Here is a 27,239-nt window from a genome sequence, read left to right as displayed (position 1 = left end):
ACCAGTTTGATCCTGTGGTATTTTTAGAACAAACACATTCATTTCCACAAGAGATGCCATATTTGCCAGTTACAATGCAAGTCTTTAAATATCATTCATCTTCGTAAAGACTACTCAAAATGACACTAACCGATCACTGAACATCCCACATAATACTTGCACTCAGCCTACTGTGGTCAGATTCCCATGCTTCAGGCATTGATGCCTGCTGCCTAGTAAGGCACTGCTGCCTTCTTCCATGCAATGAAGGCTGCACGTGGGAACTGGAACAGCAGCCCTCATGTCACACATGCACCTGCAGTTTTGTACTAAATTATTTGATTATGTACTGGGCATAACTAGTCTTTAAAAACCCTCATAACTAGTCTTTAAAAAACCTCATCTACATGGAGTAGATGGTGGTTCTTCCAGAGTCATGAAGTGCCCAGCTAAGAGTTGCCTCACTTGTGCAACTGGCCTCAGAAAGCCTGCAAGCGTCTTGCTTCCTTGCTGTCACATGACTAATTACATGAGCAGCACTGTTTCAGGTTGATTTTGGCAACTTAGTACAAATGTAATGTTGTAATTGTGTCCCTGATTGGACTTTTTAGGCATGTGCTTCAGCCACATGCCTAAACACTTTGGCATGTAACGCTTCTCTTTGTTGGCTTATTTTCCATGGCATCTTAGTTATTGCTTTTTCAGCTGTTTGTCTGCCCTGCCCCCAGACATGCAAATCTATTCTGGTCACAAATAGCAAAGAACTTCCAGTCATATTCTCATCACACCGGGAGCTATTTGATCACTGCCAGACTAGGTGATATTGCAATACTGTTAAACCATTTTTTTTTGACACACCCCACTATTTTGTCTGCGCAACCAACACCTACGGAAAGATGCTCCAGTTTGCAAAAGGAGACTTTAAAGCCAGCCAGCAGTGATTTCCTTTCATCCACTCCCCAAAAAACTTTTGCAACCATTGCATTCACAAAAGATTGCAATTGAGTTTTTAAACTTACTAGTTTAAGTTGCAGTTGTACGCATGCTTGCCTAAAAGTAAGTCCATTGAATTCAGGGGGCCTATTTTTACACTGACATGCATAGGATCAGGCTGTAGGTTTATCAGGAAGGCAACTCAAAATACTTAGCCTATTCCAGGATAACTATCCCAACACTGAATACACCTCCACAGATGGAAGGGAGCAGCCAAAATGAAATATTTTCACCATCTAGGGTAAACAGTTTCCTCTCTACATAGTCTTTATCGCAGGCACACTTACACTCCTCCTGAACAGAATGAATGTGGTGGTGTGTTTCTCTCCTCCCACCCACCCTCTTACTCAGTTTAGTTTTAATGTTCTTGAACTCTATTAGATTTGTCCCTTTCCTGATTCATTTGAAGAGGTTAACTTCCCAGCTGATCATCTTCCCCCCATATTTTGTGGGAACTTGTGTCTTCCCACCCACACTGCTAAGAAATGCAAGCTTTTGTGCAATGCAACAAAATGCAAGCTCCATCCCAAGTCCAAACCCCAGGATAGCATTCTGTACTGAATAGGTTTTCCCCCAAACACTATCCCAATTATACTGCTGGCCATCCAACACCACTGTATGTCATCAAACCCTCAGATTTACATGGAAGTTGGCTCTGTAGATCACTAGGAAGCAATACTTGCTTTGCAAACCTTGATGTCAAGGATACATCAGTTCCAGGATAAAGAATGGTATTTTCTCCATTCTGAAGAAGAGACTATCCATTTCTTATTCCATTGCTGAATAAGCAAGATATAAGTAAACATACCAGCAGTTTTTAGCTCTTCAGAGTTGAGTTTCTCTGTTGTACTTTGTCAATTTCTCCTCTTCAACAGCACGTCTGATGATTCTGCGGCATACAGAACCAAGCAAGTAACTATGCAGCAAAAGGTACAGTAAGCCTTGGGAAAATTATTTCCAGTGTCACAAAACCAATAGGGGGCCAAAAAGTATGCAGAAATAACCTGCAACAAGCAAGAATGAGTGAGAGGCCTGCAAACTCAACAAGGCACAAAAAAATGTGTGAGGCAAGACCTTCTTGGAGCCACAGAAATCTCTTCCCTTCTCCAAGCTTGTAAGCATGGGCTCACCCCCCTTTTTTAAACTTGAGCATCTAATTACCAAGGAGGTAGAAGATCTACCATTTCAAAAGAAAGAAAGAAAGCCCTTCTTGCTAAAGTACAAATGGGGAGGACAACAAGTCCGGTCAGGGAAGCTGCACCTCATGGAAGCATCTGCATGCACTCTTCTTTCCCTCTCTCAGTGGCTAATGAAGATGTTAGTAGCAAAAGCAAAAGTAGTAGTAGCATGGCTCTACAGCCATGTTTCCATTTTTTTTGTTCCAAGGCCTGCCCAGGCAGCTGCTCTGGAGAGCTCAAAAATGGCAAACACTCAAGCAACCACTTCCTTTTAAAAACACAATTGAGTTGATCAGGGAGGCCAGCAGTGCTCTGGAAATGAAAAAGAGAAGGCACCCTTTCCCTCTCATTATTACATGCATACATAAGTTGAGGGCAACCAGGGACACAGCATGTGGGCCTGCCCCCAACACTTATACCTAAATTAAATTACTTGCGTATTTGCACTCCCCCCCCCCTTCAGTTCTCAGAATGAAATTAAGTGTAATTACTGCTCTGAACTAACCAACATCTTAACCTCTCATTACATTACATTCCAAGCTAGGCTGCTACAAAAGCCTCACACCCATATGCTAATGTTTTGCTTCCATACTCCATTTAGCCCAGACAGTATGTGCTATAACAGATCCAAACCGGTATAACTTGCACATCGAAAGGCCAGGATGGAAGAACAAGAAATGTCGGAAACAGGCTGGACAGTGAAGTACTTGGGCTTTTCTGCTCACTTTTTAATACTAAAATAGCTTATAAAACACTGAGATTTGTTACCTCATTCATTCTCACAGCTCTTTTCTCAAACACAAAGATCTGAGCACATCAGCTATATTTGCTTCTCAGGTGGACAAGATAGGACTTTTCAGTTAATTCAGCTACATTTAAGACAAAATACTGCTACAGTGATAAGCTCGGGTGTGGGAGGGACTATAGCTCAATGGTAAAATACTGGACTGGTACACAGAAAATCCATACTCAATCCCTGCAACATCTGGCTTTTAAAAAATAATAATGAGGGATCTCAAATAGGGCTAGGAAAGACCTCTGCTAGAAATCTTGGAGAGATGTTGCTGGTCAGAATAGACTGGGTGGGGCAGGCTTGTAGGACTCCTTCTTATGATGCAGCAACCTTGTTGAAAGTCTGGGCTTCAGCAATATCTCAACTGGAGACCACATGAAAAGCCCCCTGTACTTAGGTTCACCATCAGTTCCATCACGGAACAAAGAGAAATAAATGTAGTACATATGTCCATGTAATTCATCAACATGGATTACAACTCAACATACCAAATACCTGATATAAATCAAATGAAGCCAGTTTCTGCCAACTAAAAAACAAAAAAAGCAGTGTTGGTGCATTACTCCAAAAACTGTTCCAAGTGGCCAGTCTAAGAGGCACTCTCCTGAGATGCAGAGTAGGACACCAGTCCGGAATGCATATAGCTGCCATAGGCCTTGAAGCATGCTTCTCAGACTGCATGCTGTTTCCCTGGCGCTCCTAAACATATCACTACCCAAAGCAACCACTTGAGCTGCTTGTGAAATCAGGCTGGCTCCAGCTACTGAGCCTCAAAGACTGCCCAAGTGGACAATGTTCAAAATTATGCCTCAAGTGTTTAATTACCCAATAGTCACTCAACAACCATTTAGAAGTGGCTAGAATAAAAATGCGGTCACACAAATTTCATTGCCATGTTCCCATTACCACCTTGTTAAGCAAAGATCTTATTTCCAAACTTACTTACCTCTTGTAACTTTTTTTTTTTACCTGCTTTGAAGACAAAACTGCATTAATCAATGCCCATTTTAGGGAAATTATGATAGACTGAACTCAGTATTCCAACAAAATATTTACACAATTTAACAATTATTTTAAAAACAAGTATGAGCCAATGCATGGCAGACATGGAGAAGTGACCCTCACCGAATCCACTGCAAGAATCTCCTCTCTTTTCATACAAGGTGTACTGAACTGTGCCTGGCCATTCCTGCTAAGCTGAATCCAGAAGATTTTGGCTTCTTCAACCTCATATACAGTACTCCTCTGGCCCTCAAAAAGGTAGTTTCCATTCCCACACAAACCCCACCTTTACAGTGCTAAATGAATACATCATGTTGATAAGCAGAGCATCATTACAAACCACTGTAATTCTTTATAAGCAAACTCCCCCCCCCAAATAATCTTTAAAATATCCATCATTGAAATGTGTGCAAAAATCCACAGAAAACTGGTATAGCTTTAACAAACAAAACAAAGAGATGGGAAGCATATAGGCTTAATTTCTGGAAAATAGACGCATAAGCCCAGGCCTTGCATGTTGAATCTCAAACACCAACTAGTACTGCTCCAGGAAAAAAAATTGAACAGTCGGACAAGCTTTCAGACAATGGCCTGCAATAACAAAGAGAACGCCTCCAGGCCTTAACTGTCAGTTTTCCTTTGGGGCAAGAACAGGCACCATCCTTGGACTAAAGGACAAGGAATTAGGAGTAATATTCCATTCCATAAAGGCAAAAAATCACTAAGCATTTGCAGTTTGCCAGGAATTCTTTTAATGACAGAATTTTAAAAAAACCCAAAACAGCTTTTTTCAACTGCTTCTTTTAAACAAAATGGCCTGTATTTATAGTTACAAATACTGTATAGACAATGCCTTCTTGTACTGCACACCAATAAATACAAGAATGACTTCAAATGTCTAAATGCCTCTAAATTCCTTTGAAAATATGCCTAAACTTCCACTTATTTTAAATTAGAACATTCTCAAAAAAAATTCTGCAGATGTTAATGTCTGATCGCAAGTACACAGGCATCTACAATTTGAGAGATGCCTTTTTAGGAATTTACCATTCCTCTTTAGAGCCTCCTAAAGAGCCTCCTTTAGAGACCATAACTTACAAAATAGTTGAATGAACAAACAATACCCTTGAATGGATTACTGGAAAGAGACAGAGAGCTTCAATCCTACACAGCTACTCAAGCATAAGTACCATACTGATCCATGGGACTTATCTGTATCAATTGCAGGATTGCACCCCCTCCCCCCCATTTTTTTTAAACAAAATATACAGAAATATACACTTTACCGTGTATCAGACAAGGGCACCAGTTATTAAATTTCAAGATACAAAATAAAGAAAAACCTGAATTACAGAAAAGAAAGTCATTTATTTAATGAAAAACTAGAAGTTAATAAAAATTAGCAAATACACGGAAAATTTACACAGGAACAGCAGCAATACTATGTAGTGACTTACAAAGGGAGGAGGAAGTGCAAGGAGAAGAGAGGGGAGTAGCGGCCGGACACCAGACCGCCCTGCATGGCTTGTCAGTCAAAGGAAAAGAACACAAATGAAACACAAAACAGTATCTTTGTCAAACGTACAATCAATCTACAAACAAGTTTAGAATTATTTTACAACACTTTTTGTAGAATCCTCAATACAAAAAGATGCCCATTTTGGGTATATATATATAATATATATATATATATATATATATATACAAACACACATATATATATATTTTTCTCAGTGGTTTACTGCTGACTTATTTTAAATATATTAGTGTTATTACATGCAACTGTTTCCTGTACTTTAACAGCCTTCCCATTAATTTACCTTCATATGCGCTAATCTTTTCCTACCAAATTATTCACACCTGGCAGTCAAAAGATGGTTTCTATGAAACTGAATGCAATGGAGGGTTTCACTGGCCTGAAAATGTTGGGATTGCGCTTTCAACACATTGAAATTGTCACATTGATGCCTAAATTACCATTCTCGGCAAAAAGCTGTGCAATGCTGGTATCGAAGACTAGACAGTCACTGTTCATAATGGCAGTTGCAATCCCTTCGTGGATCGATCGAGGCGTCGCTTCCCAAGTCAATCGCCGCCTATGACCGTTCAACTCGAGGCGGTAAGCGAAATTTTCCGCTTGCTTCCGTGTTCCTATCAGTTGTACAATTGCAAAAAACTGCTGGTGACCATCATACTTCTCTTGTTTCTCCAATACCAACATGAAATGAAAGCCAAAACAAGACTGCATCATCACCCAGTCCACTGCACCAGGAAGATTAATGTCTGTAGCAAGGAAAACTATATCTTCACCCTGTAGTGTCGTTATTGACTTATGCTGGTGCATGAGATGGGGCATGACAGCATCCAGTGAGCCTTGCCACTTACAAGAAGCACCAGGGCAAGGACACGAATAAGGCCTAAATTCACAGAGCTCTTCATGGTCTGCTTTTTCGGTGTGGGGCAAGGTTATCTCACAACCCGAGGAGGCATATTTACAAGGAAACAGTACAGAGTTGGCAACTTTTTCCATAGCCAGGTTACGAATAGAGCCCAGTGGGCCTCGGCAGGTCGGACAACATGTGAGCTTGGGACGACAGTTGCTACAAACAAGGTGGCCGCTTTGGCACTGCAGAATAGGTGGCAGTACATAGTCAAAACACACAGGACACTCAAAGAGACTAGCCAAGTCATTGTTGGAAGCGGTGGTGCCAGTCAACGCAGGCACCCTCTGGGATGGTGTACACTTGGAGGTACCTGTCGGAAGTGCTGTAGCAGTCTGACGGCTCATTTCTGGGGGGAAAGAACACAGAAAGAACAGAAAATGAATATAAATAGGAATTTGAATGCTTTTAATCACAATAGCTACTTGCAAATTATAAAAACAACTTCAGCCTGTCTTGGGGGGGGGGGGGAGAAGACAATTATTGAATACAAGAGTAGCCTTCATGGATAAAGTCCATCTAGTCCTACATCTTGTATCACTGTAGTCAAATAGATGCTTCTGGGCACAGCTCCACAAATCTGGCTGGCCTCAGCCTTCATTGATCTGCCCCTTCAACAAAACTCTATGCATGCGTACAGAGAAGAAAGCCCTATTATGCTCAGTGGAGTGTGTTTCCAGGTAAGTATATAAAAGGTTGAAGCTCGAGCTCAAGAGTAACTGGAGGGATTATCTGTCCTGCCTCCAAGCTAAAGAAGTTGCTTGGTGTCCTCATCACCATTTACTAAAGCATGATGGAACAGTCACCATGACAAGACAAAGTGGGGACGATGCATCCAATAAACCCATATGATTGCCATGAAGGCAATTACCCTCCCTTATTGGTGCTGCCTAGCAACTGCTGGCCTTGGGCATACAACCTCTCCACATGGAAGTTCCAAACAGCTATCACAACTTTCTGACAGTCAAGAATATCTGATAATACAGCACCACTCCAGTACCAAAGGTACCAGATTACTGGAAGTCTACTGTACTTTCTTCTGTTTGCCCTAAATGTACTATCAGTGAACTTAAATGAGTGACCCAATAAATATAAAATAGTTATATTTAACAATATCTTTTACTGGAAACAAAACCAGATATGATCTGTGTTAAACACAAAGATAACAAACATGCTTTTAAGTAACTGAAAGCAATAGAATTTAATTGTGCTCAAGTGAGTCTGAACAACAGCCAAAGTATCTATGAAGTATAAAGAAGGAATTAAAAAATATATGGCAACTAGCCATATGAAGAATAAGTAGCACAAAAATTCAGAAGGAGTTTCTGCATGGAAACACACAGAATTATTATTTCCCTGAATAAAAAGGTAACATTGTTTCAGGAACTTGCTCAGAAAACTTGTGTGTGTGTGTTGATTCCATCAATCCTATGATTGTGCTATTTAGGGTGTGGTAACAAGAAAACCAGGACTGCAGCAATAATTCTCCTGACACAACAACAGGAAGCAAAAGCTACAGGTAACTGCAATACCATAGATTCAATCAGTTTGGCCTACATTCATGCACATTTTTACCCGACAGAGACAAAAGCATGCACCTGTGGGCCTCATCAAGAATGATGTTGTTGAGAAAAGATGAAGCTGTGCTTTCTAACATTGCAAAATTGGTCTAATTAAACACAGAGCTTCTATAAATCAGTTCTTTGATGTTTGAAGAGACGTGCTCCTCCATACATTCAAAGCACTTATTCAACACACCCTATGCAGCAATTAGCCATTTTGCTACAATATTTGCAGTGCAAAGATCACTGCCACCTTAGGAAGACAAGCAAAAAGAATGACACCAACTCCCGCTGGACGTATCAGTAAAACTATTTTACAAGGGTTTATACAAAGCAAAGTCTCAATATTTTGTTTATCATACTACAAGCAAAGTAACGGCTTACAGTAGGTTTTTCATATTAGTCAAAATATTTTAGCAACATATCTCCCTAGCCATATGGCAACATTTTCAGTGGTTGCAGTGGTAATAAATACCTAAGAGAATGCAGGCAGCCTCGACAATCTGATAGACAACACATAATGCAGGCTAAAAAGCTTATAATGCCATTTTAGGCAGAATAGGAAAACTGGAGGAAGGGTCGTATTTCAATGACTGATCTGTTAGATTAAGCAACATTTGCAATATGAATTGTGTTCCCAACTAAACAGGAAGTACATTTTAAAATGGATTTCTGCAAGTACCTCAAACAGGTGAGAGACATCATCTATGAAGAATCATTCCTCCTCTCTCAGTAGGACCTGGCCATGCATCTAAAAGCAAAGCAAACCCACCCACCCTTTCAGAACCTATCTCTATATCAATCAACAGAAACTGTAATCAATCTTCTCTTTAATCAAGGAACAGTCCTATGAAAGACACATGTAGACAATCCAGTGCTGGGAGAACAAGGTGTTTATTTGGGTGCTTCCACCTTAAAAGGCAACCACCACTACATGCACACAAGCCCAATCATTGGACACCACATCCACATCGGCAAGCTCAACCACTGCTCAATTCCAAATATTGTAATAATGTAGAGATACAAGTCGTCCCTTGTTATCCATTGGGGTTCCGTTTCAGAACCCCTGGTGAATTAAAAAAAAAGTCAGTGATAATAAAGCAGTGGAAAAATAGGTTTAAGGACCCACTTCCAGGTTTCTTGCTCCTCCACTGCTCCTAATGGAATAAGGTTGTGCTTTGACATCCACAGAGGTTTGATTCTGGGACGCCCTGCTGATACCGTGAAATGTGTTAAATAAAAGCACTTTAAAAAAAATTAAAAAGTGAGTCCCTTTACAATTATGGTTTAAAAACAACTTTTCTTACTGTTGTAGAGAGGCAGACAGCAATCAGAAATGCAAAGAGACCCCTACCTTTGGATCAGCTGAAGAATGGAATGATCGCTTGCATGACTTTCTACAACAGTAAGAAAAGAAGTTTGTGATTTTAAAGGGATGCATTTTTCCGTCTCCAGGAATCAGCACATTCCTTCTCATTTGCAGTGGCCACCAGTGTTAAGTCAAATCCATGTATAACAAGGTTGGACCTGTATGCCACATTTCCACATCGCTTTATCATATGAATCTGGAAGTGCAATACATCCACCCACAAGTAGCAAGTTACCCCAAATCTCTTGGATCCTATCAGAACATTCAGTTTTGAAGTAGTCATCTTTGGTAGACACAATCCTCTACAGCAGCGGTTCCCAAAGTCCTACTCGGATGTTGGGGTTGCTCTAAGTTGTTGCGGGGGGAAGGGCAGGAACAGCGTGGGGTTGCCCTGACAGTGCCACAGAGACCCAGGGACATCCCCATGTACCTCCACAACCCTCCGTACAGCTGCAATGAGCTCTGATCTGCAATCAGAGTTCACTTTGTGCAAACCAGAAGTGAGCTCTGACAGCAGATCGGAGCTCATTGCAGTTGCACAGAGGGTTACAGGGGCGGCTGCAAGACTCCAGGACCGCCCCCCCCCGAGACTGCAGGACGCCCCCAGGTATGTGGGGATGTCCCTGGGTTCCTACAGTGCCGCAATCACTGTGGCATTGTCGGGGATCCATACCCGGGCCACTTCCCTAAGGGGGAATGGCCCAAGTTTGGCTCCCAATAGTAGGTCATGACCCATGACTTTGGAAACCACTGATCCACTGTGCAATCCTATGCATGTTTACTCAGACATAAGTCTATGTGCAATGAGACTTACTCCCAAGTAAGCGTGTATAGACTTGCAGTCTTAGCTTGCTGAGTGATAACTCAAGAGTTAGTTTATGGGCCAATTCTCACAACATTTTGCTATGAACAACAGCATACAGTGTTCAGAACCCTGCTAATGAGACCGAATCCAGAACAGTGAACAACCTGTTCCAATATAATCTTAATCTCTATGAGCATTGCAAAAATCATGAGCATCAGATGTCCTATAAAAACAGACCCTATACTGGATCAAAGTCTGGTTTGTCCTTAGGAATGCCATAGGAATGTCACACACCAGCATTTCTCAAACTTTGAGGGAGCTTTACTCCCTCAGTAAGTGTTTGCAGGGGAGGGGCTAGGGCAGCGCTGCAATCCCCAGGATTGCATCACTAGGGAGGAGTGAAAGAGGGTGTTTTCCACTTACTTGTAACTAGGTAGGTCTGCTGGATGTTGCAGGAGGTGCAGGGAGCCCTACACAGCCCTCCGCAGGGCTACTCAAGGCTTGGAATTTTCTGTAAAAGTAGGTGCAAAGCAGCTCCTGCAAAAAAGAAGTGCTTTGCGCCTGCTTTTACTGAACATTCCAAGCCTTGGGGAGTCCTGCGGAGGGCTCTCTGCACCCCGTGTTCTCCAGCAGCCCTACCTAGTTACAAGTAAGTGGAAAGCACCCTCCCTCGCCCCCCCCCTTAGTGACGTGATCCTTGGGATCGCGTCACTGCATCTCTTCTTCCCCACCCCTTAAAGGGATGGGGGAAGCATCACACAAACTGGTGGGTCACAACCCACCAGTTTGAGAACCACTGTCATTCACAGAATTAGATTTTATATGAAACTTATTAACAAAAGCGTTGCAAACTTTCTGGCAGTCCTTGCTCAGAATAACACTCCACCTTTCAGTTTTGATAAAGTTTTCAGCAAGACATGGAGTCTCATTCAGAGAGGGCTGAACACCGTAAGTCCCTGGCCACCAGTAACAAGAGCTAGGCTACAATCCTATGCACACTCTCCTGGAAGTAAGCCCAACTGTACAAAATGGGACTTCTGAGTAGACATGTACAGGATTGTGCTGCAATCCACAGTAAACTGAACTGATCTAGAACAGAGGTGTCAAACATAAGGCCCACAGGTTGAATATGGCCCCTGGAAGCAATTTATCGGGCCCCCATTATAATTGGGCTCTCCCAGCTTGATAACTGGACTCTCTCATATCTTGAAAATACGAACAACATTTGCACATTTTCTCTTCTGTCATTTGCAGCTCATGAGTTTCTATGTGAGAACAAAGTGCTGATTTCTGGCCATCTTCTGCTTAATTCACTTTCAGCTTAATGATGTCACTTCCAGCCCTCAGCAGGCACCATGAATGCTTACTTCAGCCCTCTGTATGAATTTGACATCTCTGATCTAGAAGTCTAGGAAGCTACTTTATCCTAACTCAAACCATCTAGTTCAGTGCTGTTGACAGCAATGGGCAGAGGCTCCCCAGGGCTTCAGACAGGGGTATTGTGCAGCTCTACCAGGACTGAATTTGGACCTTCTACATACAAACAAAGTGCTCCACCACTGAGCTACAACTCATCTCTAACTGTGCTTTGCAAGCATAATCTCCAGTTTGGCATGAGTATTACAAAAGGTCTGTAAATGCCAAAACATTACAAAGGTTTGTCATTTTTATTTTTAATAAAAAGCTTGATACCTGAGCCCCAAGTTTCTCTCTGAACAGGGTCAGGTGAACTGCAAATCAATCAATACAGCCTGTCCAAGTATTTCTTTTGTTCTCTAGGCACCAGGTAGTAAGGCCTGATTGTTGGGTTATCAAATGAGAACTTGATCCATCTTTCTCACTACTGCTCTGAACACCTGTGTCTGAGCCATCACCCATTAATATGTAAGAGTTCGGTTTAAAACAAAATAGTATTTGACTCAATGGAAGAATTCACTTAGCCATTGTGAAAGAATAGATTGTTTACACTAGCACTTATTCATACAGTAATTGACAGCCAGAGTTAGCCCTGCCACAGTAGCATTCACCCTTTGCTATAAGCTGTTGTTAAATCTGATTTTATTAACAGGATGAGAATTAAAGAGTAACTTCAGAACACCCAAACTGTGTCTTTTTTCAAATGCTTATATCTCCATATTCCTTTATCCATTACAAAGCTTTACAAAATAGTCACAAAATTTTCTTGATGACAGCAAACAGGAGAAGTAACTAAACCTCAACTGAAAAGCATGTGCAGATGCTATTGAAGTGAAACAGCTAATACTGAAATTATCACAGGAGCAAGACCAGGCAAATTAGGTAGCTGTACTTTTTTTGTAGCCATGTTGCAGTTTATTTATTTACTTACAGTATTTTTACCCCACCTTTCTCCCTGAAGGGACCAAGTTGCACTGCTTTTCTTGCTTAGCTATCAAACACTCTTGAATGATGATGGTGGTGTTTTTTTTTAAGTACGTAATTATTTTAAAAGTAATAATTATTCTCACTTATGCCTGCCTCCAGCACAAGCCTGGAACCAAATTAAGCTGACACTGTCAAGAGTACTACTTTGGACTCTGACATTATCTTGTGGTTGTCAAGGTAGCACAGTAAAGCAGAGTAAAGCTTGTCTAAAGTCACCACAGTTTAATAAACATATGTGAAACAGATTCAAGTTTACTTTTGTTATATCTACCATTAGATCATATTTAATATACTATTACATTAATTTTTTTAAAAAATCACAACCATGGCCATTTTCAGCCATCAAAACCTTTACACAAATCTCCAAGAGCAAAATGAATCAGTTTGGTAGGACTTGCATGCAAGAGCCAGCTATTTTGGAGGTGGAAAGCTGATCTATGCACAAGGAGAATCCTGGGTAGCCAGTGAGTCATCAATCACGAAAAACACAAGAAACAGGATGTGGAAAAGCCTAAAACAAATTTTAAAAATTCAAACTACAACTACATCTATATTATGACTGCACCAAGACTTCACATCATGTCCTGGTACTACTGCACTGCAAGAATCAGTCTGAGTCAGATATCACGTGAGAAGTACAACTATTTTGTTCCTTCCCACCCACACATAGCAAAATTCCATTGTGCAAAGTATTTCTAGGATGTCTGCGCAGGCTGAATAGAGAAGGTTTAATGCATCCTGCTTTGTTCAGGTACAGTCAAATAAACCCTTGTTTATATTTTCTCCAAAGAACTACTTTTGACTTTACTAAGTAGACAAAAGCATTTTAGCTGAATCGATAATTGGTAGGGCTTCAGAAAGAAACATGTGTTTGGATCTAGGCCTCTAAATCAGGTGCCTGACACTATAGCACCAAGCATACTTGATTTCATAGTGGTGCAACTTATTTGCCAATGAAAAAACTGCAAACAGCTTGTGGATTAGCTAAAGAGAATTTAGCAGTTGCTTTTATTCCCATGTTTCTACCTCACATGCAGAGAATCTGAAGAAAAATAAAAACATGAGTGAAGGAAAACATTTCACATCTATAGGATTTTTTGTGAAAACAAAACATAGCTCTGTCATTTGAACCAAAAATTGCAGGGCCAGCCAGCATACTTGTCTACTAACACACTACTTAAAGATGTTTCCAAACAAGGAAACCGATACCCTTTGCCATAAACAGCAAGTCCTTCCAAATTTGTAGGCTTTAGAATTGCTACCTTTTCTTTTGCTGGTTTTATTTCCAGGCAGACACGTATCAAGGACTCCTTTCCACGCATATAAGAAACTGAAGGCGGATTTCCCCGTCATGAGGAGTAGAGCTGTTCATTGCGCTTCTCCATAGAAACAAAAACAATCCACAACAGAGGCCCCTCCTGGAATCTTTGGGCTTGGAGGCAGACAGAGCCACACGATACCCAGAAGGGGGCACCAATCCAGGCGAGGCACGCAGTTCACTGAACAAGGCAAGGGCGTAGAGAGCAGGTCTCCCCTTTCCGTTTCCTTCCAGGAAAGTTTCCGAAGTAATCCGAAGTAAAAGGGGAAGGAAGGGGGAGACGCAGAAGGATACAAAGGCACAGATCTGGGCAGTCTCCGGGTAGATCCACCTTGCTTAGGAAGCCTCCTTAGAACCCACCCGAGCAAACCAGCCTCTCCTCTTGCCCAGGCTGTGGTCTTCGATCTGGCGACAAAGGTGCCCAGGGAAGGAGGCGCCCCACCCACTCCAGAAGGAGGAAGGGGGACTCCAGAGTTCAGGCCGGTGCTTCGTGTGGTCGAGCCATTGGCTGCTGAAGGAAGCCTGCTTGCTCTGCCCCAGCTCTTCCTCGCACCAGGCTGCAAGGGGCGGCGGGAGGAAGGGAGGGAGGCGGTGTCCCGCCTCGGCCCAGGGAGGGAGGGAGAGGCTGGCTGGCGTAGCAGCCTCACATGATCAGCCGGACTGCGCTTGCAGCAGCGAACGCGAACATCCATCACAGCAGAGTGCTGAGCGCAGCAAAGGGCCCTTCCCCTGCCTGCCTGCCACGCACTGCTGGCCCGGCTCTCGGCTCCCTGGCTGCTGCAAAGGAGGGCTCCGGCTCGCCCAACCCCTCGCCGCCACCCAGTCTAAGGACTCTCTTTCCTGCCCAGCAGGATTAATCTGCAAAAGAGAGCAGCGCCAAGCATGACCAGCAGCACTCGCCTGACAGCCCAAGCCTATGCATGTCTACTCAGAAGTAAGTCCCATTAGTCAATGGGCTTACTCCCAGGAAAGTGCGGATAGGATTGTAACCTGAGTCAGCCCGCCCAAGGCAGCTTTTGACCTCCACTCTCCGATTCTGGCTACAGGCCTTTGCTGAATCAAAGGTACCACCAGATACTTCGGGACCTGGTCAAGGCCAGGGTGACCAGATGTCATGATCGCAAGAGGACAAGGCACCCCAAAATGTAGGACACCCAAGAAAAATGTAGGACATGGCAAATTAAAAGCTAAAAACACTTGTATATTCATTTCATGTGGTTAAACACTATATTATTAAATTTAAATTTAATAAATTTAAATTTAAAACAATGTCATGATCGCAAGAGGACAAGGCACGCCAAAATGTAGGACACCCAAGAAAAATGTAGGACATGGCAAATTAAAAACTAAAAACACTTGTATATTCATTTCATGTGGTTAAACACTATATTATTAAATTTAAAACTGTTACACATAATTTATTATATAGAATGTATTAATTACAAAAAGGCTATGCAGGGACCACTCACATGGAAAAGGAGTACATTTAAGTTCTTTTCCAGGACACAAGGCTAAAAGAGAGGACACGTCCTGGGAAAAGAGAACATTTGGTCACCTTGGTCACAACAGACATGTGTACCACAAACACACACCAAAGTGCTAGGCAAAGAAATCATGACTCTTCCACTGGCTGGTTCTCTTCCCTGGAAGAAATGTATTGCGTGAATGTGCAAGAGGGGGAGAGACCGATCTTGCACACCCTCTCTGTAGTAAGGGCTCATAGCTCAGCAGTGTAGCATATGCATGTAGAAGCCTCCAAATACAACCCCGAGCATTTACTCAGAGCAGCAGGTGCCTGTCACCCTGAAGTGTCGTTGCCAGAGTAGATTATACTGAGCAAAATGGACTCGGACCATTTCACACGTTCAAATGGAATATTAAAAAATGATCATCATTATCATCCTCCAAGACAGCGCTGGTGGGAAAGATTCCAGAGGGGCCAGGAACCGTGAGGGAGGACAGAGCCTCATCTAGTATGAGGAACTTGTGCTAGCAGAACAACAGAGACTGTAAGTGGCCCAAATTCTGTCCCAAGGAAAAGAGGGAGGGTGCCTGCAGCCCTGGGACATATGCTGCACACTCTGCAGTAAACAAAGGCTGACAGTTACCATACACACAATGCCAGGCATAGCACCAATGGCAACGCGTTACGCTGTGATGACATATGAAGGAAACAACTGCAGGCTCTGAAGATTCATAGAGCCATATTCCTAACAGCTTACACTCTTTCAGGAATTTGTATGAATAAATAATGTAATAAGAAAGCGGACAAACCACACAGGTAGATTATCCTGCAAGCAAACCAAAGTCCAAAACATCACAGTGAAGTTTTGGGGGTTGAAGAAACATCTCTAGTCTCAAGAGGGTCTGAAGTCATCTGCTGACTGTTAGCATGTGTTGGAGCAACGCTCCACTGCCAAAACAACCAACTAATGGGGCAGGGTTGTCATCCACGTTTTAAGCAATGGGACCCAAAAGGCCACCAACACCTTCAGACTTAAGTGTTTCTCACCTGGTCAGACCAGGACCAAACATGTGGCCTTACTTTGTTCTCAGATTGCCTTGGGTGGAGGTGGTTCATGATCATGTCCAAGGACTTTGAGGCTTCACCCCAGAGATCTCATAGCCAAACTAAACTCCCTTCTTCCAAACTCTTCTCATATTGGCACTTTCCAGGTTTGTTTCAAATGAACACGGAGAACCCACACATGTCTAGTTCAACAAACTGAAGTCCAAACTGTGGCAGTTATTTGCTCTTACGGTGATACATGTCGTGTTTTGCAGGTTGTGCATTTAAAAAATCTCAACTCTCCACCCACATCTAAATAGTGACCTGAATATGTACACCCACAGCAACTTACTTACTACCCACTTCCAGACACAAATCTGGTATGCTCAAAAATAGGACAGAGATGTTACTATTTTAGTACAGAATGTGAGATGCTTGCATTTCCCAGTTAGTGTACTGTACCTATAATACCCTGGCAAACTCTTTCAAAATGACTCGTATGCAGGTTTGAACTTAAACAGAAGTCACATTTTGAGACCTTCTCAAAGTTTATTCTGTTTTGTATCTCTCAACAACAATCACACTGGAGAAAATGTACATAGAAATGTTTGCCAAAATAGTAATGGTAGATTGCAAAAAAATCTACTAGACAGAAATCCACATAAGTAGACCATAACACACATTAGTGACTACAAGTTTATGGACTGCTGCAACACCTATGTTGTAATCTTATAGTCATCTTATTTATGATTTATTATTATATTTAGGCTACCAATTCTCTTTTTAAAACTCCTACATTTTTTTAAAACACCTACCTAATAAAATGTATTACCAAATCACTGTAATTTAGATATTTTTAATTACACAAATTAAAGAACACAAAAAACAAAACAAATAGTTTCTTAATAAAGAAAACAAAATACAGTTTTTCCAACTCCTATCAGAAAATTTTTCAGCAAGTTTTAACTTTCAGTACGTCTTAAACAAAGAACATAAATAATGAAGTTAAACAGCTAGTCTCTAGTAAAAGATAATATAGTAACAGCATCAAATACATCTACAAAATTATCCACATAAAAATATACTGCAGTTCATCCTCACTTCATATTTGGTCTCCCATATAGTTAAAGTAATTCCTGTGATTTTTTAAAGACTGCTTATTTAAACAAGGGTTCTTTTGATGTTAGAACAAAGTTCCAAGTTGCAACTCTTGAAAGAGATGATGCCATCAACAGTAGCCGTGAAAGAGACCTTTTGGCATGTATAATGGATTGCATGAACACCCTGGAGTTCTCCTTCCCATTCCCCCCACCCTTAACAACAGCTGCTTACTATGTTAGAAGCTGTTGCTAAACTCTCCTGAAGTGTGGAGCAGCTTGCACTGCATCACAGAAAGCTGCTTCCAGGAGGAGGAGATCTGCAGTCGACACCTAAAGATCCCAGCAGTGGTTTATTTATTTATTTGGGGGGGGGGGTTAAAGACTAACCTTGGGAAGACCTACACACATCAAGGCTACTGTCAGACTACAAGCAGGTGTGCAAGCTTCAGCGACTGATGGTAAGCATCAGAGTACCTGTTCTCACACAATATGTCTACCTGTGCAAACAATTTAAAAAGCACCTCAGTACTCCAAGGCACCATATAGTTATAATAATTGCATGGTTGTGCTAAGCTACACTCCTCAAGAAAAAAAGTACAAAGTAAGATTTATTTATGAATAGGTGAATTCATTTAAATGCTGCATCGGCGAATGCTCTTTTCTTAAAGAAAGTCCAGTTTATTCGAAAATCTGAAATGTACTCAGCACTTTAAGACTTACCACAACACTGCAAGGATTTACACCAGCATTCAGCTTGAGGCTTACATGATGCAACAAGTATTTACTTTACCTTGCATCACAATGAGATCGATAAACAAACAACAGGTAATAGCGAGCCCAGGGATTCAATTCAAGGACCTGCTGGTGACTTTGGAGTCCTAACCGTCTGGTTCCAACATAATCATATTTAACTTTATGTTCCATCAGAACCTTTAAAATAAAAAGGACCACTTTATACAATTCTCTACACCAGTTATCTGCCCCATACAATACTCGCTAAAACTTTAGCATCTTCTGGAAATTGCATTTTTTCTTCTAAACTTTTTGGTGACCAAGGACAGAATAGGACAGTTAACAGTTAACATATTTACCCAACCCAATCAATTGAGATGGGACAGGTTCTAAGTCCAGTTTGACAATTATTATAATAGTCATAATTTTATAATATATATTTAAATAATCATCATCACTATCCATGTGCCTGGTGATTGCACAGAGTGAATCAAGTCTCTGACCTTGGGGGCTTACAATGTAGGTATAGATGGGGGGCAGAATGGAGACAGGATAAACAGGGAATGCCTATGCAGTTGTTTCAGTTGCACACACTTAAGCTTAGTTACAGTAGGAAAAAGGAAAAAGGTGTAGTGCCAAAGCCTTATTGGAAAAGATAATAATAAGAAGAACTAATAAAGATGGATTTTAAGAGATCTGAAGGAAGAGAGGGAGGAAACATCTTGCAAGTGTTCCAGTAGGCGGTTCCAAGCATAATTCTGTAAATTAGTTTCACTATTACTCAAAAATCAGACTGCTCCAAGTGCATAGCGATTATTTTTTAGCAATTCTTCACAAAACTACATCCTGCAGGGTCTCAAACTAGTCATTCCCAATTAAAGCTGTAACTTATCAGCAGTAACTTCAAAACTGTTCCACTAAAACAAACGGTTTCTTCTTTGAAATATGTAAGCTGAGAATTATAGAGTAAATCAATTCAGTTAAATACAGGTCCATCACTTTCTTTTTATAAATATACCAACAGCCAAAGCTTTCAGGTTGCTTTGTATGTATCATTTAATTACGTTTCCAGCCTCACAATTGAAGACACATTTCAATATTTGAAGGCAAATATTTTCTATGTAATCTTCAGTGTTGAATAAAAACCAACCTTTGGTGGACATTTGTCATACAATATACAACACCTGCCAATCTGGCTCATGCACCTGGACTATGCTATGCAAGTTTCTCTACAGGTAAGAAGTACTGTGATTAAGGTTTGCACCTAGCAGTGAAACTATCTGTCCTGAGGCACAGTGATTAACATTAGATATGAACTGAAGTTAGAACATGCTAAGTTACAAGTATGGAGCCGCTTTAGGTGCCCACAAAACTGACACAGGTACCTAAGAATCAAACACTGTTTCAGCAAGCAGCACCTACAAACCCAATGCTGGTTCTCAAAAATCTGACACTGGCAACAAGAAACCTAAAATATCTAAAATATTTTTCCCAGCCCTGTAGGTAACCCAATTTGCCCAATATACAGGCTGAGTCTCATTATTCAGGAGGGTTCCATTCCCTGAACTTACATGGATGGCAAAAATCCATTAAAACAAATCCATTTAAAAAAAAACAAAGTCCCTTTGCTAAGCGGTTTAAAAACAGCTGACCTCTGTGATGTAAGACAGTCAATCCAACAATCAGTCTCTCTCCAGGCACTTAGAAGGGCTTCACTCCAAGTCAGTGACCCCTCCCTTCACCCCAAGCGAAGTGATTATCTTTCTTTCAAGTGCTCACAGGGGAAAGGGAGGGGTTACTTGCCTTGGAGTGAAGCTGTTCTAAGTGCCTGGATAGAGAATGATTGATGGATTGTCAGCAGGCTGCACTCTCTCTCTCACTAACAAAGCTATTATTACTGTTTTCCTTTAATTTAAAGGGCCCTTCTCATCAAGTTGAGAAAGAAAAATCCATGACTTTTTCACTGGTGAAAAATCCATAGATAATTAGGTTATACCTCTAATCCAGGTGTTCTCAAATTCTTGGAGAATTTGAGTCACAGTAACTCCTTGCGGGGGCAAGGCGGCAAAGCGATCCCCAGGATCGCATCACTAAGGGGGGGGGGGCGAAGGGACTGGCATTTACTTACCAGTCCCTGCAGCAGGGACCTTCTGCAGGGCTCTCCAGGTCTTAAAAAGTGAAAGCGGAGCAATTGCGCACCACACCTCCGCAAAACCAGAAGTGGAGCACGATCACTCTGCTTTCATTTTTTAAGACCTGGGGAGCCGCGCAGAAGGCACGCAGGGTTTCCCGCACCCCCGGGGGGCTGCAGCAGGGACAGGTAAGTAAATGCCAGTCCCTACAGCCCTGGGGATCCTGGGAATTGTGTTTCTGGATCTGCAATCCTGGGAATTGTGTCACTGCCTCCCCCTGCCCCCACCCCTTAAGGAGAAAGTGGCCAGGGCTCTCTGGCTGGGGCATCGCAATACCCCAATCTGAAAACCACTGCTGTAATCACTTGCATGACTGTTTCTCTACAATACTAAGAAAAGCAGTTATTTAAACTGATTTTAAAGAGATGCATTTTTCCCCTTCTCCAGGGATCAGCACATTCCTTCTCATTTGCAGTGGCCATCATGTTGAGTCAAATCTGTGTATAAAAAAATCCATGTATAACAAGGTTTGACCTGTAGTTTCTTTGATAGGCTCTAACAGGCTAATCTGATTTTTGCATTTCACAAGCAACTCTCTCTTATACATACCAAAGGTCACCAAAATGAAGTGAAAACACCAATACACACCTGGGATTGGTTGCTGATACACTGTTCTGCCAAGAAATGAATCAAGGTGAGCAAGACAAAATGAACAAAATAAAAGAGGTACTCAAGATGGACTTATAGAAAAAAAGATTTCAATAACATTTCTGTTTCTTAGAATCACAGATAGTCATACAGGTCTATCAGAAAAGGCAACAATCAAGTAATATTTTGACTGGTCCTAATAAAAATGACACAAAATTGTAAGTAAACTTTTGAGATCTCCACAACTCTTGATCAGACAGGACATTAAAAGCAAAAAGGTGTGGAGATGTGCGTAGATGAGCATAGTGCAACAGCGCTAAAAGTCTGCAGTTTATAACATGGAGTACAGAAGAAGTTTAAGCTGATACAAGTTAATTGCTAGATGTCAGACAATTAGCTAAGGCTGCACTCACTGCTTCTGGGATGAAAGAAAGACAATAATGAAGAACAGTTATTACCTTCTTCATCCCTTCCTTAAGCTTGCTTATGATTTTGAACCATTTGCATTGGTACTATATTGAAGTATTCTGAGTATGCTTCTATCCTCCTAACAGCAGCTTTCAGAATCCAAAGAAACATGTAAATAGTTCTGCCTGTCCAAGAGTGCTTTGGTCTTCTTTCTCAAATAGCTATCCCCCCACACCATGTGGTAATCATAAAATAAGGGAAGTTTTAAAAGTAGCTGGCAATATGGTAGGGGAGGGGAGAGTAGGATGGTGAAGAAAAGTCAAAAATCCAAGAACAAGTCCTTGGAACATATTGTATTCCTAAATAGCTCTACAGATCCCTGCCAACAGTTCATGTCAGGGCACCACGAACAGTATAATACACACTTCAGAAGTAAACAGTTTAGAAATCACCAAGAATAAGATGAAAGGGCCATGGCTGCACTTAAGTGGCATGTCTATTAATGAAATCTTCAAATTAGCCTCATAACTTGATCCTGCAAGTATTCTGCTGTTGCAGAATGAAATCAAAGTGCCCATTCACGTGCTTCAAGGATAATACCTTCCCTAACTGTATGATTTACACATTACCTTTTAGCTGGTAAAGAGGAAAAAAAGTTATCCAAAAAAAGGCTGCTTCACATCCTGCTGCTCAACGTGACGGTCATGGTCGTTGTGTTTTAAAACCTGTTTTAAAGATTATTCTCAGCTTCTTTTTACATTGCAATTATGACAATCAACCTTTGATAATGGTTTATTTTTCTATTAATCTGATGAAACAAGCAGCTTGTTGTTTACAGGGTCAATGAGTGCAATCCACTGAAAGTTAAACCTAATGCAATCCTAAATGCAAGTTAAACCCAATCCTAACCTGCGCTGGAATAAGCAGGCCGTATTCAGTTTAGGTTAGGAGATGGCTGCTGTACTACCTTGAAGGAAGGGGATATTATTTCTCCTTACCTGTGTCCCACAGCAACCACCCCTGTGGGGCTACTTGAATGCGTGTCAGCAAAACTGTCCAAAAACACCTCCAGTTCACCCTCCCCCCACCCTGGCTACTCTCAGCCAGCACAAACTTACCAGCCAGAACCTGAATCTGGTGCAGGGAAGCTGGCATGCAACCTTGCACTGGCCTTCCCTATTCCATAGTAGTAACAAATGTGCTTTATGGAATGTTTGCAGTACTCCCAGTCCAACGCAAAGGGACCTGCACTGGTTGAACAGCCAGTTAGAACTGCACTCTAAGTTCCATTAAAACTGATGCCAAAACTGCTAAGCTACTCTGACAATTCTTAAGATCAGGTATAAGGCACTAACCCTGTTCCCCAGCCCTGGAGGAGAACTCTTGCACCCAACTCTAGCCAAGTAGGTGTTTTCTCCCTGCTTTATGGCATAGCTGCCATGCCTGGGAAAAATCAAGTGTCCACTCAAGCCCTGAGCTTCAGTCTCTGATAAAAGCACAGAATTAAGAACTTTGTCAAATTCAGAGAAGGAGAAAAATCTCAACAGCTATTAGATCAGAGTGCTTCCACCACCTTAAGCTGCTAGAATAGGAAGGGAACTGAGGGAACTGAAGTATGTTCTCAGTATCACTGGCAATTAAAAATTTGAAGCATCTAAGTACAGATAACAAGATATGTTAGAGACAGTATTGCATAGATGATTTCACTGACTTATTTCAGTATTTCACTGACTTATTACGATTGTTCTCATTTTTCTACATATTTGCATAGACATTGATGGCTGTCACTTTGAACCCATAATTAAAGACAGCTTTATAACTTTCTTTGTAATAAGATGTGAGTTAGACAGTTTTAAAGATTACGTGATTACACTACAATAGCCACCTTTTCATAGGTTGGTTGAAATCTTGATTGGTATAAACAACTAGTTTAGTGAACCACAAAGTTCAGTTACTCTACTATTTTAGCTTAAGAAAAATGGGGAAAACAGTGTCAATTATCCTGCCCTAAACTTTTTGAACTGAGTATTTTGTAATCAACTGAGAAGTTTCATAGCAAAAACGCTCCAATACTGCCACAGATAACTTTAGTATATTTGTAATTCAGGCTTCATTGTGAACATTTTCAGCAATAGGTTCTTTAATTAAAAACCCATACACGAAGATTATTGCCCCAAAGGAAAAAAAAATAATTGAGTTGAGCAGACCCTCTCAAATACATTTAAGAAAAGATAAAAATATGGAAGAAAGGAGTACTTTAAATTTTTGGATGCACAGGACACACCATCAATATTCTGCACACACCTACTGACCTTATTTGCTTTCTAGTCATCTAATCTCTATGCTTTCCACTATACTTCGTACAACACCCTATATAACCTCTAAGGAAGTTTCTATTTCTTTAATCAAAATTACTCTCACAAATCCATAAGAAACAGAGTAATGTAGTAACAAAAGTTACAATCCTACCCATGCTTACCTGGGGATAATTTCACTGAACACAATGGGGCTTACTTCTTAGTATGCATACACAGGACTGCACTGTAAGACTGAGCTGTGAAGTTCCATCATTAACAGACTATGACAGCAATTCTATCACACTTACCTGGGAGTAAGCCGCATTCACTTTAATGGGACTTACTTCTGAGTAGACACGTCTAGGACTGGGCTGTAGGAGCTCAATCCTATGCGTGTCTACTCAGAAGTAAATCATATTATGTTTGGGGGGTTTACTTCCACGAAAGCATGTACAGGATTGCAGCCTAGGTGGCCTAGGGCAAACCCCTCTTTTTCACGCTCCATGCCCTTCCACCCCACAATCTGCAGTATGGAAAACAACAGTGCTAGATTATTGCAAGGCTATTGTAAGAATTATTGAGACAGTATATGGGAACAACTATGAACACCTGAAATATGCTACACAAACACAAAGCATCACATTATTTTGCTACATCACTAAAAACGTTTGCGCGCGCGCGCGCGCGCTCGCTCTCTCTCTCTCTCTCTCTCTCACACACACCTCGATGCCTCATGATTTCTTTCCCACCATGTAACTTACGAACCACCAGATCCATGCAGTGCTGATGCCAGAATACCAAACCACAACATACCAATCCTAAATATATTTATTTGAAAGGCCAATTATTTCAAAAGTTACTTAAAAGTAAGCACACTGCATTTATGCAGAGAACAGGAAAAACTAGGCCATGGCAAGAAAAGGTACAAAAAAGTGTAGAACTTTGTGTTTTTTTAAAAGGGTGAGGTAATACATTATGCAATTCTACACCCTTCTCAGAGACTTAAAATATGACTACATTTTGCTATTTTTGCACAGTAGGTGAGCAACCTATATCACACAGCCCTAACATAAGGGGCAACTTGTATGACAAAAATTGACTTTTCTTGTGTTGAAGAAAAAGTAGAGGAAAACAGAAGAACGACCAAATGTTTGCATTCAGAACTTCAGCAAACATCTACCACAAGGCCGCCTTGTCTCTAATTTATGGAGTTGCAATTCACATTGCAAAACCAGCCTGGGACTGTCCCACACTGGCCTTGATTAGGGGCCACTTCTGCAGTGTAAAAAACCCACACACACTGCAGGAAAAAGCACTTCCCACACTGTACCAATTCCTACACTCTACACAGCTAGAGTAGCAACATAGCATTACAGTCATATAAACTGCAGCAGTGCCTAACAGCACAGAAAGTGCAGTCAAACAGAGGCACACTTCAAAGTATGGAGGGGGGAAGAGAAGTGCATAACAATAGAGACACACACAGATAGAGAGAAAGGGCAAGTGGAGCATCTCAGCCTTTTAGAACATGAGGGGGGAGGGAAAGAGAATGAAAGAGAACAACAAAGATTAAAGATGCAAGCCTATACATACTTTCCTGAGATAGAGGCCTCACTCAACTTAATGGGGACCAGTAAACTTGTACAGGATTGGGCTGCAAGACCAGAGTTGTGATAGGAGGCACAGTTGCCAAAAAGTGGAATCCACTGAATACAGTGAGACATATTTCTCAATAAAGATGGGATTGTGGGGTGCATGGCTATATATTTTTATGGGCAAATGTACATATAGTAAAAACACAATTACAGGCAGAGCACCTGTTTCCTAACCCTCTTTTTTTTTTAAAAGCACTAAAGACATTGTCCTGTGAGGACATCTGCCATACACCAGATCACCAGAAGGAAATTCTTTCTGATAGTTGACTTAATGATAAATACTATATGTTTCTAACTGATTTAACTGTTTGTTTCTGGGTTATACAAAAATTTGCAAGCTGCCCTGGGCACTTGCTACAGAAAAGAGGAAGGTGACGTAGCAATTGATTTAAACAATCCGCGGTTCCCAAACTGTGGGTCTGTGGCCCACCAAGTGGGTCCCAACCCTTGGTGGGTCACAAAACTGACAATTAGACTAGACTACTAAACAATTAGATTAGACTATGAGCATCAAGGTTAAACAATCTGTAACTTGTGGGGAAATAATATGGCATAGTAATTGAGGCTTGAGTGGTTGGTAAAGTTTGCTTTTCCTCTTTTTTAAGGTGGATCCTGATGCTAAGAAGTTTGGGAACCACTGGTTTAACCCAGATAGATGGATGGATAGAAACTACTCCCAAGAAGTTTTGAAGGACAACAAAAGGAAAGAGAAAGTGGGGGGAGGAAATGACACAGGAAGCACAAAGGAGAGAGCAGCCTCCCTATCCTTTCACTCTTCTATTCCTCTCCACCAAGGAGCCCAATTAAAGTTCAGCATTCAGCATGCTGGAGAGCGACCCCCACTGAAGATAGTGGGGGTTTACTCCCAAGTAAGCACAGCAGGCAGGGGCACAGGGAGGGTGAGGGGAGATAGTGCTGTGCGGCCACATTCCTATGTGCCCCACTTCCAAGGGGAGGCGTGCAAAGAGCCCAATCCTATGCACTCAGAAGTCAGTCCCACTAGAGTCAGTGGGGCTTACTCTCAGGAAAGTATGTATAGGATTACAGCCTCTGAGCCCAATCATAGCCATGCAGTCCCATTGGAGTCAATGAGGCTTACTCCCAGGTAAGGGTGGACAAGACTGCAGCCTTGGAGCCCCAACCTATGCATGTCTACTCATAAGTAAGGCCCATCATAGCCAATCAGGCTTACTCCCAGGTAACTGTGGATTGGGTGGCAGCCTGAGAGCGCAGTCCTAGCCATGTCTACTCAGAAGTAAGGCCCATCATAGCTAATGGGGCTTACTCCCAGGTAAGTGTGCAGAGGACGGCAGCCTCAGCCTGGCCCGCCCGCGGGAGGAGGAGGCCGGCGGGGCCCGCAGGCAGCGCAGGGTCGGGGCCGCGGCGGGCAGCCTGGAAGCACAAAGGCGAGGCCGGGTGGCCTCCAACCACAAAGGGAGCGGTGAGGCGGGCGGCAGAGCGGGGCCCGCGCGACCGGCCTCCGCGGGGGCCTCACCGGGTCCTGCTCCTCGTCGCCGCTCTCCTGCGAGGGCTGGTGGGCTCCGGGGGCCGCGGCCGGGCCTGGTCCGCAGTCTGCGCCGGGCTGGAGACAGGCCCTTCTGGCGTGAGCGAGGCGGGGAGCGCGCGCGCGCGGGGGGAGGGGAGGCGCGCACCCGACCGCGCCGCCGTGCACGCGCGCCCCTCACAGGCCTCCCCTCACCTGCGTGCGGGCGCTGGGCGGCCTGGCCTGCCAGGCACGGGCCGGACGGAAAGAGGGCGGGCGGCTGCGTGGCTCGTCGACGCCCGATGCGGCGTGTGGAGAAAAGGAGGAGGGCGAGCGGCGCGTCTTTCCCTCGGCCTCCTGGCGCCGCCGCCGCGACGTGCGCGCTCCCGGGGCACAACAACAGCAGCCGCCTCGGCAGACTTTGCCCTCGTT

General features: G+C 42.4%; 1 protein-coding gene across 3 annotated transcripts; it reads right to left on the bottom strand.

Moving 5' to 3' along the window:
- Window positions 1-4,688: 4,688 nt before the first annotated feature.
- SIAH1 (siah E3 ubiquitin protein ligase 1) lies at window positions 4,689-27,239 on the bottom strand. Of its 3 annotated transcripts, none has more exons than XM_066637095.1 (2): window positions 27,024-27,239; window positions 4,689-6,735 (listed from the first exon to the last, which is right to left on the bottom strand). In XM_066637095.1, the coding sequence occupies exon 2, from the start codon at window positions 6,731-6,733 to the stop codon at window positions 5,885-5,887; it is 849 nt and encodes a 282-aa protein (XP_066493192.1). In that variant the 5' UTR covers window positions 6,734-6,735; window positions 27,024-27,239; the 3' UTR covers window positions 4,689-5,884. The 3 variants fall into 3 exon arrangements, with proteins under 3 accessions (XP_066493192.1, XP_066493193.1, XP_066493191.1); XM_066637096.1 differs by lacking the exon at window positions 27,024-27,239 and adding an exon at window positions 26,820-26,971; XM_066637094.1 differs by lacking the exon at window positions 27,024-27,239 and adding an exon at window positions 13,788-14,401.

Source organism: Tiliqua scincoides, chromosome 9 (assembly GCF_035046505.1).
Source record: "Tiliqua scincoides isolate rTilSci1 chromosome 9, rTilSci1.hap2, whole genome shotgun sequence".
Taxonomy (NCBI): domain Eukaryota; kingdom Metazoa; phylum Chordata; class Lepidosauria; order Squamata; family Scincidae; genus Tiliqua; species Tiliqua scincoides.
Note: the sequence above shows the minus strand (reverse complement) of the source record. Positions and strands in the feature narration are given on the sequence as shown.